This window comes from Heterocephalus glaber, unplaced genomic scaffold (assembly GCF_053883595.1).
Source record: "Heterocephalus glaber isolate CG9 unplaced genomic scaffold, H.glaber_assembly_v1.0 deba00001472, whole genome shotgun sequence".
In the NCBI taxonomy this organism is placed as follows: domain Eukaryota; kingdom Metazoa; phylum Chordata; class Mammalia; order Rodentia; family Bathyergidae; genus Heterocephalus; species Heterocephalus glaber.
In genome coordinates, this window is record NW_028258315.1 from 37,667,290 (window position 1) to 37,681,390 (window position 14,101).

The window sequence follows — 14,101 nt, forward strand, 5'->3', positions numbered from 1 at the left end:
TTATAGAATATCCCACATTGCCTGCCCTTCAGTTATTATCTCATTGAGTTCAAATGCTTTCACTTTGGTACTAGGAGCATTTTCAGTGCATGACAGTGAAGAGTGGATGAGGGCCCTTTTATTCTTGTGCATGAAAAACTCAGGCTTATGCTCTTTTAGTCTATAACTAGATGATTTCATCTAATACATTTTCTTATATATGTCAAAAGGCATTCAAAGATGATATTGTTTAATATGACCTGATACTTTAAGCAGCTTCTCTTAGGCCTCAAGATACGGTCAGACTCTCAGTGTCCCCATATACCTGAGGGTGGGGTTGGAGGGAAATGTCCTGGCTGAAGCTCTGGCACCTGCCCACAGGAAGCAGCCTAGTGCCTTGTGCAGTGCTGAGTTCAGCTGGGAAGATGAGGCACCCACCACTAGGGTGGATAGAGCTACCTGGGACAGTACAATGGCTTCACTCTCACCAGGGGATGGCACACATGCCACAAATAAGAAACAAGACAGGAACCAAACTTAATGCTCTTTTCCTGCTTTATGCTGTTTTCTTTTTTAATATTTTTAAATTAACAAATTTGTTTTTTAGAGTAGTTTTAGGTTTATGGTAAAATAGCACAGAAGGTACATATAGAGATTTCCCATGTACTATACCCCGTATTCTACCCACCACCCTTCCCCACCACAGTGGGACATGTAACTGGATGACCCTTTGTTCATAAGTCATTGCCCGAGTGAGTCTGCTTTCCATGAGGACTCTCTGGCTTCCCATAGCCTCTAACTGTTTCAGATGAAAGTCTGGCTCAGCTGTCATGGCCATGTCAAGTCTCCTTCAAGGTCCAGACCTGGTCTGGTGTCCAGGGACTGGTGGGAGCCTCAGCACCAGCTGCGGGTGGTCAGGTGGGGAGGAGAGAGCAGGAGGCTCAGAGGGCCAGTGTCTCCTCAGACCCTGTAGCCTTCACAAGGTGCTAAACTCCCTGTGGGAGGGTCAGCCTGGGCAGATAAGACACAAATTGAGCAACCCTTTATGAAAGTTATGATGATACCTGATTTTGAACCAAATCAAGTAAAGAGATGGTTTGGTGTTTTTGTTTGTTTAGTTTTGTTTTTGCTTTTGTTTGCTTTGTTTTTGTGGTACTAAAGATTGCACCCAGGGACTTTATACTGAGCTATATACCCAGCCACTCCCCACCTTTTATGAGACAGGGCCTCACTAAACCACTAAATTGCCCAGGTTGGGCTTGAATTTGTAATCCTCCTGCTTCAGCTCCCAGAATACTGAGATTACAGAATGTACCACCATGCTTGGCTTAGTATTATTGTTAATGACACGTCTGTGTGCCTGTGACGTAGCATGAATTTATTAGCAATGCTGAATTTTTTATACTTCAAAAGTTTGAGGACAGTGCCAAACTAGTATTTATCATGGCTTTTGGCATATGGTAGATGCTTAAGAAAGTTAATTATGACTAAGATATGATTATATATGAAAGCTCTCATTTTTTTAGGATGAGTCACTAGTAAATTAACTTTTTGTGATCTTTGCATATTAAGATGTAATTGCACATTCTTCTTTCAAGACACTTTCTTTCCCTTAACAGAATTTGTGTATGGATATGAGTCCTTATGTTCTTTTCTTGGTCAGAAAATGTTCATAAGGATTCTATATAGAATAGATAGAATAGTTATTCTATCTATTATTAATTATTATTATCTATTAACTATTATTATTATCTATTATTAACTATTATTAATAGTTATTCTATCTATTATTTGGGCAATAGATAGTTATTTTCTTCTGAGAGCTCTAAGAACACAGTGTCATGAAAATGATAAGGAGCAATAGTTAAGTGTAAAAGCATTAGGCAAATACACAGACTAAAATAAACATTTGAAGGGGGAAACCTATTTGTTTTTTAAAACATTTCCCTGTGGAAGTTATAAATTCTACCTGCTAAATAAATATGCCCAATAATGTAGGCCCATGTATGAGTCAGCTTTCCCGTTTCTGGGACGAAATACCCAACACAACTTAGAAGAGGTTTAATTTAGTTCAGTTTCAGGGGGTTCAGTGCATGGTCAGTTCAGTGCATGGTCAGTGCAAGGCAGGAACAGCATGGGAGAAGGGTGTGGTGGAGCAAAGCTGCTTAGTGCATGGCAGCTGATAAGCAGAGCAGGAGAACAGCAGCATCAGAGAGGAAGGATCCATGAACCAGACATAGACCCTACCCAGAATCATCCAGAAGTGTGCTCTACCATTCCCCTGGACGGCTCCCAAGACCATCAAGTTGACGTAAGCAAGCTTAACCCATGCCTACTTGTATCACACATCATATTATCTTGATTTAGTATTGTTACCTTTGCATTTACCATTACCTTGATACAGTTTTGGCTTTTGTAGTCTCCCACAAAGAAGTAATGAAAGCTTCTACCTTCTCTCTTACTTGCTGCTACATTCTATCATTTACCTTACAGTAGTGGCTCACAGTAGATGCCTAATAAGTATTGTCTGATAAACAAAATAATTTTTTCTAGTCCAATGTGGAGCACCTCACAGAGAAAATGAAGACCACCATCCAAAGAGGTCTTGTGCTCAGGTAATGAAAATATACTTGTAATCTTATTTCATTTTAGACCTAGGTTCTTAGAATCTGTCCTATGCTCTCAAATATTAAGCACCTTGGTCCTTTTGCCACTGATTCTCACTATAAATACTTAAGAAACACAGAAGTACATGTTTGCATTAAATAAAAGGTAATTTTTAAGATTTATTTGCTTTGTAGTTAGTTTATTTTTTTTTCTCAAGGTATCTCCCAGTTGTTTCTTTAAGCCCCTGAGCTTTATGAAGGAGCAAATACCTAGGGTCAAGGTAGGGGCAGAAGATTAAGATGACTGAGCTGACAGGTGGCCAAGCACCCCAGGCCATCTGCAGACTGACAGGGGTAAAACACCTCCCCAGAAAACCCCGCTCCCCAGTGTTTGGTGAGTGAACTCAGCTGCTTTCCACTCATTTCAGAAATGAGAGCTGTAGTGAGAATTACACCACCGACTTCATTTACCAGCTCTACTCCGAAGAAGGAAAAGGGGTATTTGACTGCAGAAAGAACGTGCTGGGACACATGCAGCAGGTAGGGTGACATCCCAGGGTCCTTGTAGCCCTCATGAGCCCACAAAGCAGAACACAGTGTACCACTCATGTGACCCTTTTTTAGACTGATGCCTTATTTTAACCATTTTGGAGGAAGATATATAAGTAAATTCCATCATGATTTAAAAACATCTAGTGTTGGAGTCATACAAAATACCATCTGGTTTAGGATTCTTTCTCTTGTGATATTTGGGGTATATGGGGATTTTAAGGAAACATACAAACTTTCATATAAATAGTGATACCAGCTTATTGGAAATTATCCAAATTACTTTGTTAAATTATATATTGGGATTTATGGTCTAAAATGGAACATCAGCTCAGTGATGCTTGAGGTTTACACAAAATCAAAATGATTTGGAAAGAATTGGATGTATGCTCATTTGAATTTGTAAGTGTGCCCCACGTGCGCTTGGGGTATGTGGTCCTAGGTCCCTGAACTTAGAGGTTTCTTCCCATTGTTGTCTCTTCTTTGTATTTTAGAAAAATCTTTAAATAGGTCCCCATAAAACTTTGAAGCATTCAGGAGTTCATAGTACTATATAATGAAATAGTAGGCAATGCATACTTTTGTGAAAATGAGACCACAGTTTATCAGATTCTTAAAGGAAATTATGATCCCTCCCAACCCCAAAATAAGTTTTCAAAGCCCATTATGATGCTGAATATAGGCTGCAGGAATCAGACTTTTTGCTTTTTTCTTTTTTGACCCAACTGTGTATATAAAAAAAGAGCAAACTATATTTGCAAGTTTGCTTCCATTAAAAATATGTGAATTTTATTAAATTATAAAAACTTTCATTTGTTTTTAAAAATAAGCAGGAAAGTATTGTTATAACTAATATTTCACACAACTGACCCACCAACAGGGTGGAGCACCTTCTCCATTTGATAGAAACTTTGGAACCAAAATCTCTGCCCGAGCCATGGAATGGATCACCACCAAACTGAAGGGATCCCAGGGCAAAGGTACGCCACAGGGAGGGTAATACAGCATTGAGAGGTGAACATTGTTATACGAATTAGGGTGCTTTTCCTTCTTAAATCTAGCTTTGAGTAAGAACAGTGCTTGTCTCTGAGAGTTGCTATTTATGACTTTTAAAGTTATAATCACAAGGGCCGGGGATGTAGCTCAGTGACGCCACACTTGCCTGGCAAGTGCAAGGTCCTGAGTTTGATTCCCCGGTACCAGAAAAAAAAAAAGGTACAAAGTTATGAACACAAATATGAGATATGATTGAAATATACAGTGAACGATTTGGATTTTTTAATTACAGTAAAATAGACATTGTTATTAATCTCCTTCAAAATTCTCCTTCCTAGCTTCAACCACACATATCCCACCATTCTTGCCACTTTCTAAAGTAGATCTAGAAGTCCTCTTTCAAATATCTTTAGTTGTGCTGTCTTGGCTGCCTCTACAACCTAACCAATTCAAAGTGTTAACCTTTCATGGTCTTCTCTTGGGAGAAGAGCCAGAAGTCGCATGGTGCCAGGTCCATATTTTTTATACCTTATAAAGACACTCACAAAAGAGGACTTCTAGAACTGCTTCAGAAAGTAGGAGCAATGGAATGTGTTTGAATTGAGGGAGGCTGTATGGGGTGGGCGGGTAGTGGCTATGTGTCTTTTACTATAATAAAATTTTTTAATTTAAACATTCATGATGTATTTTGATCACACCTTATAATTAACAAAGTATAATGCTCTAATCCTGCTGTTAGTGATGGAAAGCATTCAGATAATTTAGTAGCATTATTAGCCAGAAAACTGTACACACTGGATTCTATCAGCAGGACTGTAAAATGTGACTTTTATTTATTTCCTTGGTGACTCGAATTGCCCTGAACTGGCTTTTACTTAAGATACTTAAGGCTTATTCAACGATACCTTTTCAGCTTTTTTTTTTTTAAGAGAGAAAAATTCCACAACAAATGATGGGGAAATATCTACTTTTCCTTCTTCAAAACCCAAGAGTGTCCTTCAATATTTTACTCCCAGGCCGGGGATTTAGTTCAGTGGTTCCGGCGCCTGCCGTGCAAGCGCAAGGTCCCGAGTTCGATCCCTGGTACCAAAAAAAAAAAAAAAAAAAATTTTACTCCCTCCCTGGCAGAAGGAACCTCAGAATTTGTAATAACCATTCCCTTCATTTCTTTAACATTTTATTATCTATGAGTAAGCCTTTAAAGACAATGAGATGGTTTAGCTTGATTCTAGTGTGTCGGAAGGGCAGACTGCAGGTGCTTCTTGTTACTGTCTTTCCAGTGCCTTTGCATTGTGAGGCCCTGTTGGTGCATGTCCATTATCTCATGCCTCTTCACTCCAGAAGGCCAACCTGACCACTCTGCTGACCCTGGCACTTGATTGACTCCTGTTTACTGACACACACTGCTACAGTGCCCAGGTCCCTGCGAACTGCCCCAGGTGTATGCCTAGGCTTTGCTTCTCCAAACTGGCTTTACCAATCTCATGTTACCTGCCAGTAGGCAGGTTCCTGTTACTCCCATCTGGCCCACACTCGATATCCAAACCTTCCAAATGTTGGCCATTTGGTGTGTGTGAATTAGCTTTACTGTGGCTTTAAGAGACTGAACTTCATAGGTAAAGAGGGAAATGATAAGACTCTTAAACAAATTTACCTAATTCTTGATCTCTGTGAATTACCCAAATATTTTTCCTGTTTTTCTATTGTTTGGTTAGGTTTATATTTTATGGAATTTTAAAATAGCTTATATTTTCTATTTGCATTTCATATTCTGAGTATATTGCCAGTCATACATTGCCGCTATCTTCACCCATCTTGTGGTACACCTTGTCATCTTAATGAAGTCCTCCAAATCTCAGTGTAGTCCACTCACAGTTTGCTTCATGGCTTTAGTTTTCTGTCTCAAAAATACTCTTACAGTTTTAATCAACTTGATATGAAGTTTAAAGTCTAATTTAATTTTATACTATGTGAATAATAAATTATTTTGGTACTGTTTGTTGAAAAAAATCTTTCTTCCCACTCCGTAGTATAATGTCCATCATGGACAAGGTATCCATTAACTTAAAAACTATTTATAGGTCACATGGCTCCTTGCCAGTATTCTAGTTTAATGAGCAATTACTGCCACCTGATAGAATGAGCCCTCTCATCTGGTCCTTCTTCCAGTGTTCTGGCTGTCCTTGGCCACTTGTGCCATCACAGAAACAGACCAGATCGTCAAGGGCCAATAAAGTTCTGTTTTGGTTTTTGTTTCTTCCAGGGAGGGGAGTGTTTGCTGCATTTCATCAATAATCCATTTAAGAAAAGAACTGACATTCTCATAATATTGAACTTCTTCTTTATTCTTTTTTGGAGAGGTGGGGGATGTGGCAGTATTGGAGATTGAACCCAAGACCCCATGCATGCCAGACCCTCTACCACTGAGCTACGCCATTGGCCCTTTCAAAGTTCTTTGTTTTTTGTTTTTTTAATTGAGATAGGGTCTCTAAATTGCTCAGGCTGGCCTCCAGCTTGAAATCCTGTTGCCTCAGCTATAAGCATGCATCACCACACCTAGCTAATATTGAACTTTCTCCTTCAGGATCATTGTATCTTACTCTTATAGAACCTTTTGTTCTCTTTTATCAAAGCATTGTCTTACAAAATTTTGCATATGTTTTGGTGGGTCTATTCCTACGTTCTTGTTTTTAAGTATATTATTGTAAATGGTGCTTAATATTTTTATTGGTTTATAGAAATACAAAACTTTTTTGCAATCAACTACTTTTGTAGACTCTGACCTCTAGTTATTATAGATTCATTTTTATATATACACTCATATCATCTGCCTTTTCATTCTTTCCTCAATACTTTGTGATGTTTGTATCTTACTCCACCAATTAATCTCCCCATTAAACCTTGAATAGTGACAGCAAGTTCCTGTGCAGTTCTTAATCATGATGGGAAAAAGAATGCTTTCAGTATTTCATGATGAACAGTTCTTCCTAACTGAAGTCAGTCTGTTTCTCAGTGGTCTCTGATATAGGTCATTTGCTAAGGTTTTGTTTTGCTTTGGTTTTTGTTTTTCAATTTTTAAAAGACAGGGCATTTTATAAACTTTTTCATTCACTTCTAGATTCAATTTGTAGTTCTTTTAGTGCACGCTTTTTGCTTCAGTGACTGTGAACGTGTACCAGCAATTTCCCCCAAAGTGCTCCTTGGCAGGCATTGCAGTCAACTTTTGGGGAGGGGGGTTCCCTCCAAAAGTTTATACAAGATGGGAGTTTTGCATTTTCAATGTTTGGTAGGAACTCCCTATATTAAACACCTCTCGTATTCTTTGTAGGGAGATCTGCTAAATAAATGACTATATTTATAGAACAACTCATGTTTTTTCTTAAATCACTTTTATAAGTTACATTTTCTACGAAATTTGCAGTTCATTTAAATTTCAAGAAATGTGGCATGACACTTTTTATAATCTCTCTTCTTTTTAATGCCTGCAGCATTCCTAGTCCCCATTCACTTCTCATTTTAGCTATTTATGCCAGTATTATTTTCAATCTCCTTGAGGTTTCTTGATCAGTCATGCCAGGTGTGTGTTTTTCCTGGGCCAAACCTACATAATTTCTAATGTCTGGCTTACAAAAACAGTACAGTCTAAAAAGTGGTGATATAAATAGTTCCAGCCAACTTTTGGTATTTCTCAAAGAGCTAACCTAAGCTTTCCTTCAGATAGTTTTTCTACATCAGTCTCTTTCATATTTCTACATTTTAGATTTATTTTCTCAATGTAACAACTGAATGTATCTCTATTAACCTTCTTTATGTGCATTCATGAGCATTCACTACTTAACTGAAATCTCTCCTTCTGCAATTTAAGCCTATTTTCCTATTCTAGTAGTGAAATATTCACTCACCAGCACTGCTAAAAACAAAACAAAAAAACCTCCTTTCCAGCCTTCCTGTCTGTGGTGACTGTTGTACCTGGTAAGTGGCATAAATAGCCCCTCCTCTCATTGTGTGTGAAATAAGGGAGGCTCCATCACAACCTGGACCTCTCTTTTCTCCTGTCCTGAAGGGCCTGCAAGAGTGCCCCAGAAGAGACAGCTCCAACACAGCTGCCCTGGGGAAGCTCTGCACTAGTTGTCCCCAGTGGTAAGACAGCTCTGATTCTCAAATGGAATCCACACCACCCATCAGGATTCCCAAGCCTGCTTGTGAAAACTGGGAAGCCCCTGGCTTCCACCTCAAGGCAGTTCAAAGGAATCTGAGGTCTTATCTTGCCATGTGATTTTGCTCCTAGAAGTTAGCAAGCTTTTCTTTTCCTCTTACCATTCCTTTCTTCATAAAACATTTTATCTGTTTATCCAATATGATTAGTAGTTCTTAGTTTTGTTTTGTTTTTTAACTTTACAGCAAAAAAATTTGTAACTAATGATTCCATTTGTCTGCTTGGAATACGCAAAAGAAACTTGCTTTTTCAACCTGTAACAGAGCTGAAGAAGGAAACAGATTTTGAGTAAGTCAAACACTATATGTCCAAATCTCATTGCCATGAGAAGGAATTACAGGAGTCATGAGGACAGAGGAACCACCACTACCTAATTAATTATAAATAACTCATTCAAGTATTTTAAGGAATGCATTGGCTTTTTGAAAATAAGACTTTTAAGCTAGCCATGACGACACACTCCTGTAATCTCAGCATTCTAAGAGGCTGAGATAGGATTGCAAATTCAAGCCCAGCCTGGGAAACTTGGCACAATTCTAACAAATTTTTTTTTTTTAAATTAAGAAGGGCTGGGATATATGTAGCTCAGTGGTGTAAAGGCCCTGGGTTCGATCCCCAGTAAAACATACGCACACTTTTAGAAATAAGGCAGAATTTTTAGAAGTGCAAAAATAATGATTTCCTTTGAAAGTTGTTTTACTATGCAGTATCTATTCAGGTGACCCACAAATCGAATCTTTGCTGGCCCCACTATACACTACTGGCCACAAGAGCACAAGGCAGTCAAAAGTTGTCTTCTAGTGGTACATGGGGTACTTATTGCTGTCTTCTCTCCCTCCATAGGCACAGAATCCCCAAGGAACAGTGGTGGCTAAAACTCCGGCCACTCATGAAGATCTTGGCCAAATACAAAGCGAGTTATGATGTGTCTGACGCTGGGCAGCTGGAGCCCGTGCATCAACATGGCACTCAGGGGGAGCTTGCAGACATCTGAACACCACATGCTACCACTGACCTACACCCGTGGCTAGGGCGACCTGGGACTCACTGGGGACCATCCCTTTTTGTAACATTTATTTATCAGCACTTTATGCAAGTATTATTGACCGAAATACCTAATCAGAAGGCATCAATGGCCAGTGTCATTCCTATACCCCAAGCAGATCCTGGGACATGAAACCATTCACATTCACTCACACATTCACCAAACCTCACACATTCACTCCAGTGAGTTGTTTTCTGTACCTTGTACTTTGTCTCATGCTTTAAAAATTTAGGTATCTAGTGGAATTAAAGATTTAGCTAAAATTCCAATTGTACTCTATTTTTTAAATACGAGCTTAAAACTTCAGAATTTGTAGGTGGCCAGTGAAGGGCTTCTTAAGCAGTTTTGTGAACAGAGATTAGCAAAATATAAGAATCACTGAACTAGGCTCAAGTGTAAAGTCATGAAAGAAATAAAAAAGAATGTTTTGACAGGGCCGGGGATTTAGCTCAGTGGTTCTGCCACCTGCCTTGCAAGCGCAAGGACCAGAGTTCAATCCCCCATACCAAAAAAAAAAAAAAGAATGCTTTGACAAATAGCAACTGTCACACTAAGTACACATGGAACTCCCCTTCTGGAGAACAGCCCTGAGCTAGGACACCTGAGCACAGGACCAGCTGTGGCAGTGATGACCACACAGGTAGGTAAGGTCACATAACTCCAAGCACACATGAAACAAGGCATAGATCAAAAATGAGAAACATGAACATGAGCCCTAAGAATAAGGTATCTTACAGTCTCTTGATTTCTTTCGATCCAAGCTGTACATTACAGCTATCAAGGGGGGTTTTAAAAAGAATCAGACATCTAGCATCTCCTCCAGACCAAGACAGTCATGGTGCTGGTGGGGCCTGAATTCAAACTCTACAGAGGATTCGGACATGCTGTTAATGGGGAAGGATGGTGAAATCCTAGGTGACAGTCCCTGAACCGACGGGTGTTCACTCTGCATGCAGAAGCATCTCTGCCTCTTCTCGAGCCTATGTGCTCTCAGATCTAGTCTCCAAAACATCTGTGTCCCAGAAATGGGGGAAAGCATTATATAAAGGAGAGGGAAGGGATGATCAAAAATAAGTTCTATATGGGAAATATGGGAAGAAAATGATAAAGGAACAGCTGGTACTGAGAAGTTTTTTGGCTCAGTGAAAACAAAATGGGAAAAGCTCAAATTTATTAACCAAACACACCTACTTGAGATGCATCCCCGCTGGGCTGCCCTGTTCAACTCCCATCTGTTGGGCAGACTTTTCTGCAGGTCTGTGGTACAAACACACCTCTTATACATCATGCCAGGCAACTGCTGGAACTTTTACTCATTTTTTAAAATAAAGACCCTAACACAGACTACTTTAGCAAAACATTTAAAATAACTAAATCACAGGTCAGAGTTGACTTTCATTTTTAAAATACATGTTCTAGGATTCATAAGTTTTAAAATTACATTTTGTTTATATTTGGCATTTAATGCATTATTATTTCATTTAGCTTTTTCAGGCTCTGTATTTCCTTAAGATAAAAAGTTTTTGTCTAACTTACTAGTTAATACCTTTGGTCAAATTTTAAGAAAGACATGATTTTTGGAAAAAACAGTAACATTTCTGATATTTCAAGTTGAAGTTAACTGACAGGCTTAATTTTTAAGAGGCTACGTTCCTGAGTACAGTCAGAAGCGCTTGTGACCAGCTATTTTACTATCCACGATGGGTCCTTTGAAATTTTCTCATTCTCTGGTCCAACTATAGCCAATCCATGTGTGCTCTTCCCAACTCCAAGGTACCTGGAAGGAAGACCATGAATGAGAAATGTTTTCCACATGAAGCATTTCTAAGGTCCACAGGGCATCTTCATGTCTGAGTTTCACTGTCCCTCACTGAGCACATGAAGGCCCTTCACACATACTTACTTGTCGCTCACAGCAGTGAGACTGTCGAGGCTGACGGCAAAGAGCTGCTCCCTGTGCATCTGCTTCATCTCATTGGAGAGGCCGTGTAAGAAGTGGTCCAATCCTAAAAGTGAAAGCACAGACACAGCTGGAAAAGCTGGCTGGGAGATGGCCTGCACATGGGTGTCTGTGCTTCAACTGGGACACTGACACTGTCACTTTCGGCACGTTTCAATAAAAGGGTTTGGACGCCCAAAGAGAGCAAACCTTGACCTCCACTTCCTGCAGGAGTTGCACGCCCACTCCTATAGACTCCCACTCTCAGAGTATGGTTGAGATTCCGGACTACGTAATAACATTGTGAACAGAAGTGGCACTGCATAATGATGTGGCCATTCCCATACCATGTCAAAATGCTCTCCTTCAACTGGCAAGCTTTAGCACCGAGGGCCAGCCATTTGGCTTCACTGGGCCTCAGATTATTCAGGTTCTGAGATGCTATGATTCAATTCATTTGAAATGGCAAACATCAGGCGGCTTTTTTTTTTTTTTTTTGGTTTTTTGAGACATGGTCTCATTTTGTAGTGCAGGCTGGCCTTGAACTCACTATGTAGCCCAGGCTGGCCTCAATCTCAAAGAGATCCTCCTGCCTCTGCCTCCTGAGTGCTGGGATTATGGGCGTGCACCACCACGCCTGGCTGGTGTCCTTGACTGTTTTCAAGGTCATATTTTTAAGTGGCCAAACGTGAAAATCCTATCACAAAGCAGGACAGAGAAATGAGAAAAACTGAAACAGGACAGTTGCTGCTTGTGGTCCACTCATGCCAAGAAGCAATTACTCAGAAAACTGTATGTGGCACTGTCTGATAATACTGTGTATCAAGATTCATTTACTCAAAATACCTTTGTCTGAAGGAGCAACAGGAGCATCTACAGCAGAGAAAATGGAAAGTTTGGCTTCATCGATGTCCTGCTGTGTGAAGTTTCCAGATTTAGCCCAGTCAACAGCCTTCTCAAAAGACTGGAGTGTTTCTATTGAATTTGGGTCCCTGGAAAACCAAGAGTGTAATATTCAAGTATTTTACCAGTGAGAAGACAATAACAAACAGGTATCAATAGTTCTTCAACATGTCTGTTAATGGGTCCATTTTAACTCCATACTCCAAAAAGCTCACTGACAAAAGCAGTAACTTTGCACAAATTTCATTCTCACCACAGAAATCTCTCAACTCTACTTAGTAACCTGGTCTATCTCCCCAGCTTCATCACCAGATTACTTAAATACATGCTTCTGTGGTTTTCCTCACAAGAGGACACCACATTGATGGAGGAAAATCAGCATAAAGATGAAATTATGGAAGATCCTGGGAAAGCTAAAGGTTAAACCAAAACCCTTACTTCCACAAAATACATTCAGAATAGTCTAGAGATTACCCATATGTGGGACCAGTTTCTGAGAAAACCCTCCTATCCCTTTCTGCACACTGACACAGGGCTGAAGACAGCTTCTCGGGGAATGCAAGAAAGGACCTATGTTCTGGTTCATCCACCTTGTCTAATCATGGCTCCCGAGACAGATACAGCTCGGATGTGACAGAACTCAAGGCAGCTGGGACATGGAGAACTGTCTCAGAGTGGCAACAAACAGTTCACTCTTGGGTGTTAGGATACATGTCTTCAGGCAGGAGGACCTCAGAAAATTTAAGAATTATAGACCCAATGACTAGAAGTGAGATGATGTGTGTACATTCACATGTGAAATAGTGAAAATTACAACTCACCTATAGGAGTAAAATGTGAAAATTCCATTATAGCCGAGTTTAGCACCTCCACCATAAGCACCCCCTTTTTCTCGAATTTCTGTATGCAAGAATTTAGCAGTCATCAAACGGGCAAGAATCTTAAGGCTGAAATTAAGGATTAAAAAGCACAGGTTAAAAACAACATAGCTAATGGGAAGTATTACATATAATACAAAGTAATCAGAGACGTTGAGAGTATAATTAAGTGAAAACAAAAATCAAGTTGTAAAGTACGATATAGTTTCTACATCTGTGGATTCGAGCACAAATCAAAGAAATTTTTTTAAATGCAACATACTAAACAGTTTTCCTCATTATTACCTAAACAATATAGTGTAATAACTATTTGCATTGTATTTATACTATATTAGGTATTATAAGCAATATAAACATGATTTAAAGGGGACTGAAGGAGGTTTAAAACAGTACCATGCTATTTTATACACAGGATGGAAGCATCCTCAGGTTTGGTTATCTGTGTGGGGTCCTAGAACTGGCCTACCGAGAATACTGAGAGACAACTGTATAATCATGGACCCCATACAAACACAAACACTTTTTTGTAGTGAACAAAAACAAAATAAGAATGTGAGAAAGAACAATTTTCTGACTGGATCACGGGTTGTAAGGGAGGGGTGGTAGAGAAGGAATATCAACTTTTCCTTTAAATACCTCTATATATCTCAACTTGTTACACATGTGGCGTTTTTTTAATCTGATAAAGTAAAAAGAGGTTACTAGTTTTTAATGTGAAGGGAAAAATATACATGATCATTTATTTAAATGGCCCACATCAGAATCTCTTGGATAGATTTTTTTATAGGTGTCCTCTGTACAAAAACACACACAGTATACTTCATCAAAGCAAATTTCTAGTATTACAAAATTTCCTGCTGCCTTCAAATGTGAATGTGTAATAGCTGATCCTCTGGAAAAAAGAAGGTTCTAGGAAACATATTAGCATGGCTGAAGATCAAACCAAACCCTATCTTTATGCCCTGATGCCATGGCCCTGAAGTCTTCAGC

General features: G+C 39.4%; 2 protein-coding genes across 6 annotated transcripts in view; one reads left to right on the forward strand and one right to left on the reverse strand.

Moving 5' to 3' along the window:
• Positions 1-9,660, forward strand: part of Pfkp (phosphofructokinase, platelet) — a 65,268-nt gene extending 55,608 nt beyond the window's left edge. For all 3 annotated transcript variants that reach the window (XM_004854572.4, XM_013075785.3, XM_087181950.1), the window contains 5 exons: positions 2,533-2,594; positions 3,014-3,125; positions 4,015-4,114; positions 8,532-8,634; positions 9,190-9,660. In XM_004854572.4, coding sequence (XP_004854629.1) covers positions 2,533-2,594; positions 3,014-3,125; positions 4,015-4,114; positions 8,532-8,634; positions 9,190-9,340 — 528 coding nt within the window. In that variant the 3' untranslated portion in view covers positions 9,341-9,660. The remainder of the gene's footprint in view (positions 1-2,532; positions 2,595-3,013; positions 3,126-4,014; positions 4,115-8,531; positions 8,635-9,189) is intronic.
• An 885-nt stretch (positions 9,661-10,545) lies between these two features.
• Pitrm1 (pitrilysin metallopeptidase 1) overlaps positions 10,546-14,101 on the reverse strand; it is a 31,386-nt gene continuing 27,830 nt past the window's right edge. For 2 of the 3 annotated variants that reach the window (XM_004854568.4, XM_004854569.4), the window contains exons 24-27: positions 13,055-13,180; positions 12,177-12,322; positions 11,295-11,397; positions 10,546-11,168 (exon numbers count right to left, since the gene is read on the reverse strand). In XM_004854568.4, coding sequence (XP_004854625.2) covers positions 11,075-11,168; positions 11,295-11,397; positions 12,177-12,322; positions 13,055-13,180 — 469 coding nt within the window. In that variant the 3' untranslated portion in view covers positions 10,546-11,074. Of the gene's footprint in view, positions 11,169-11,294; positions 11,398-12,176; positions 12,323-13,054; positions 13,181-14,101 lie in introns of those variants that run through there. The other variant, XR_002398237.2, reaches the window with a different exon arrangement.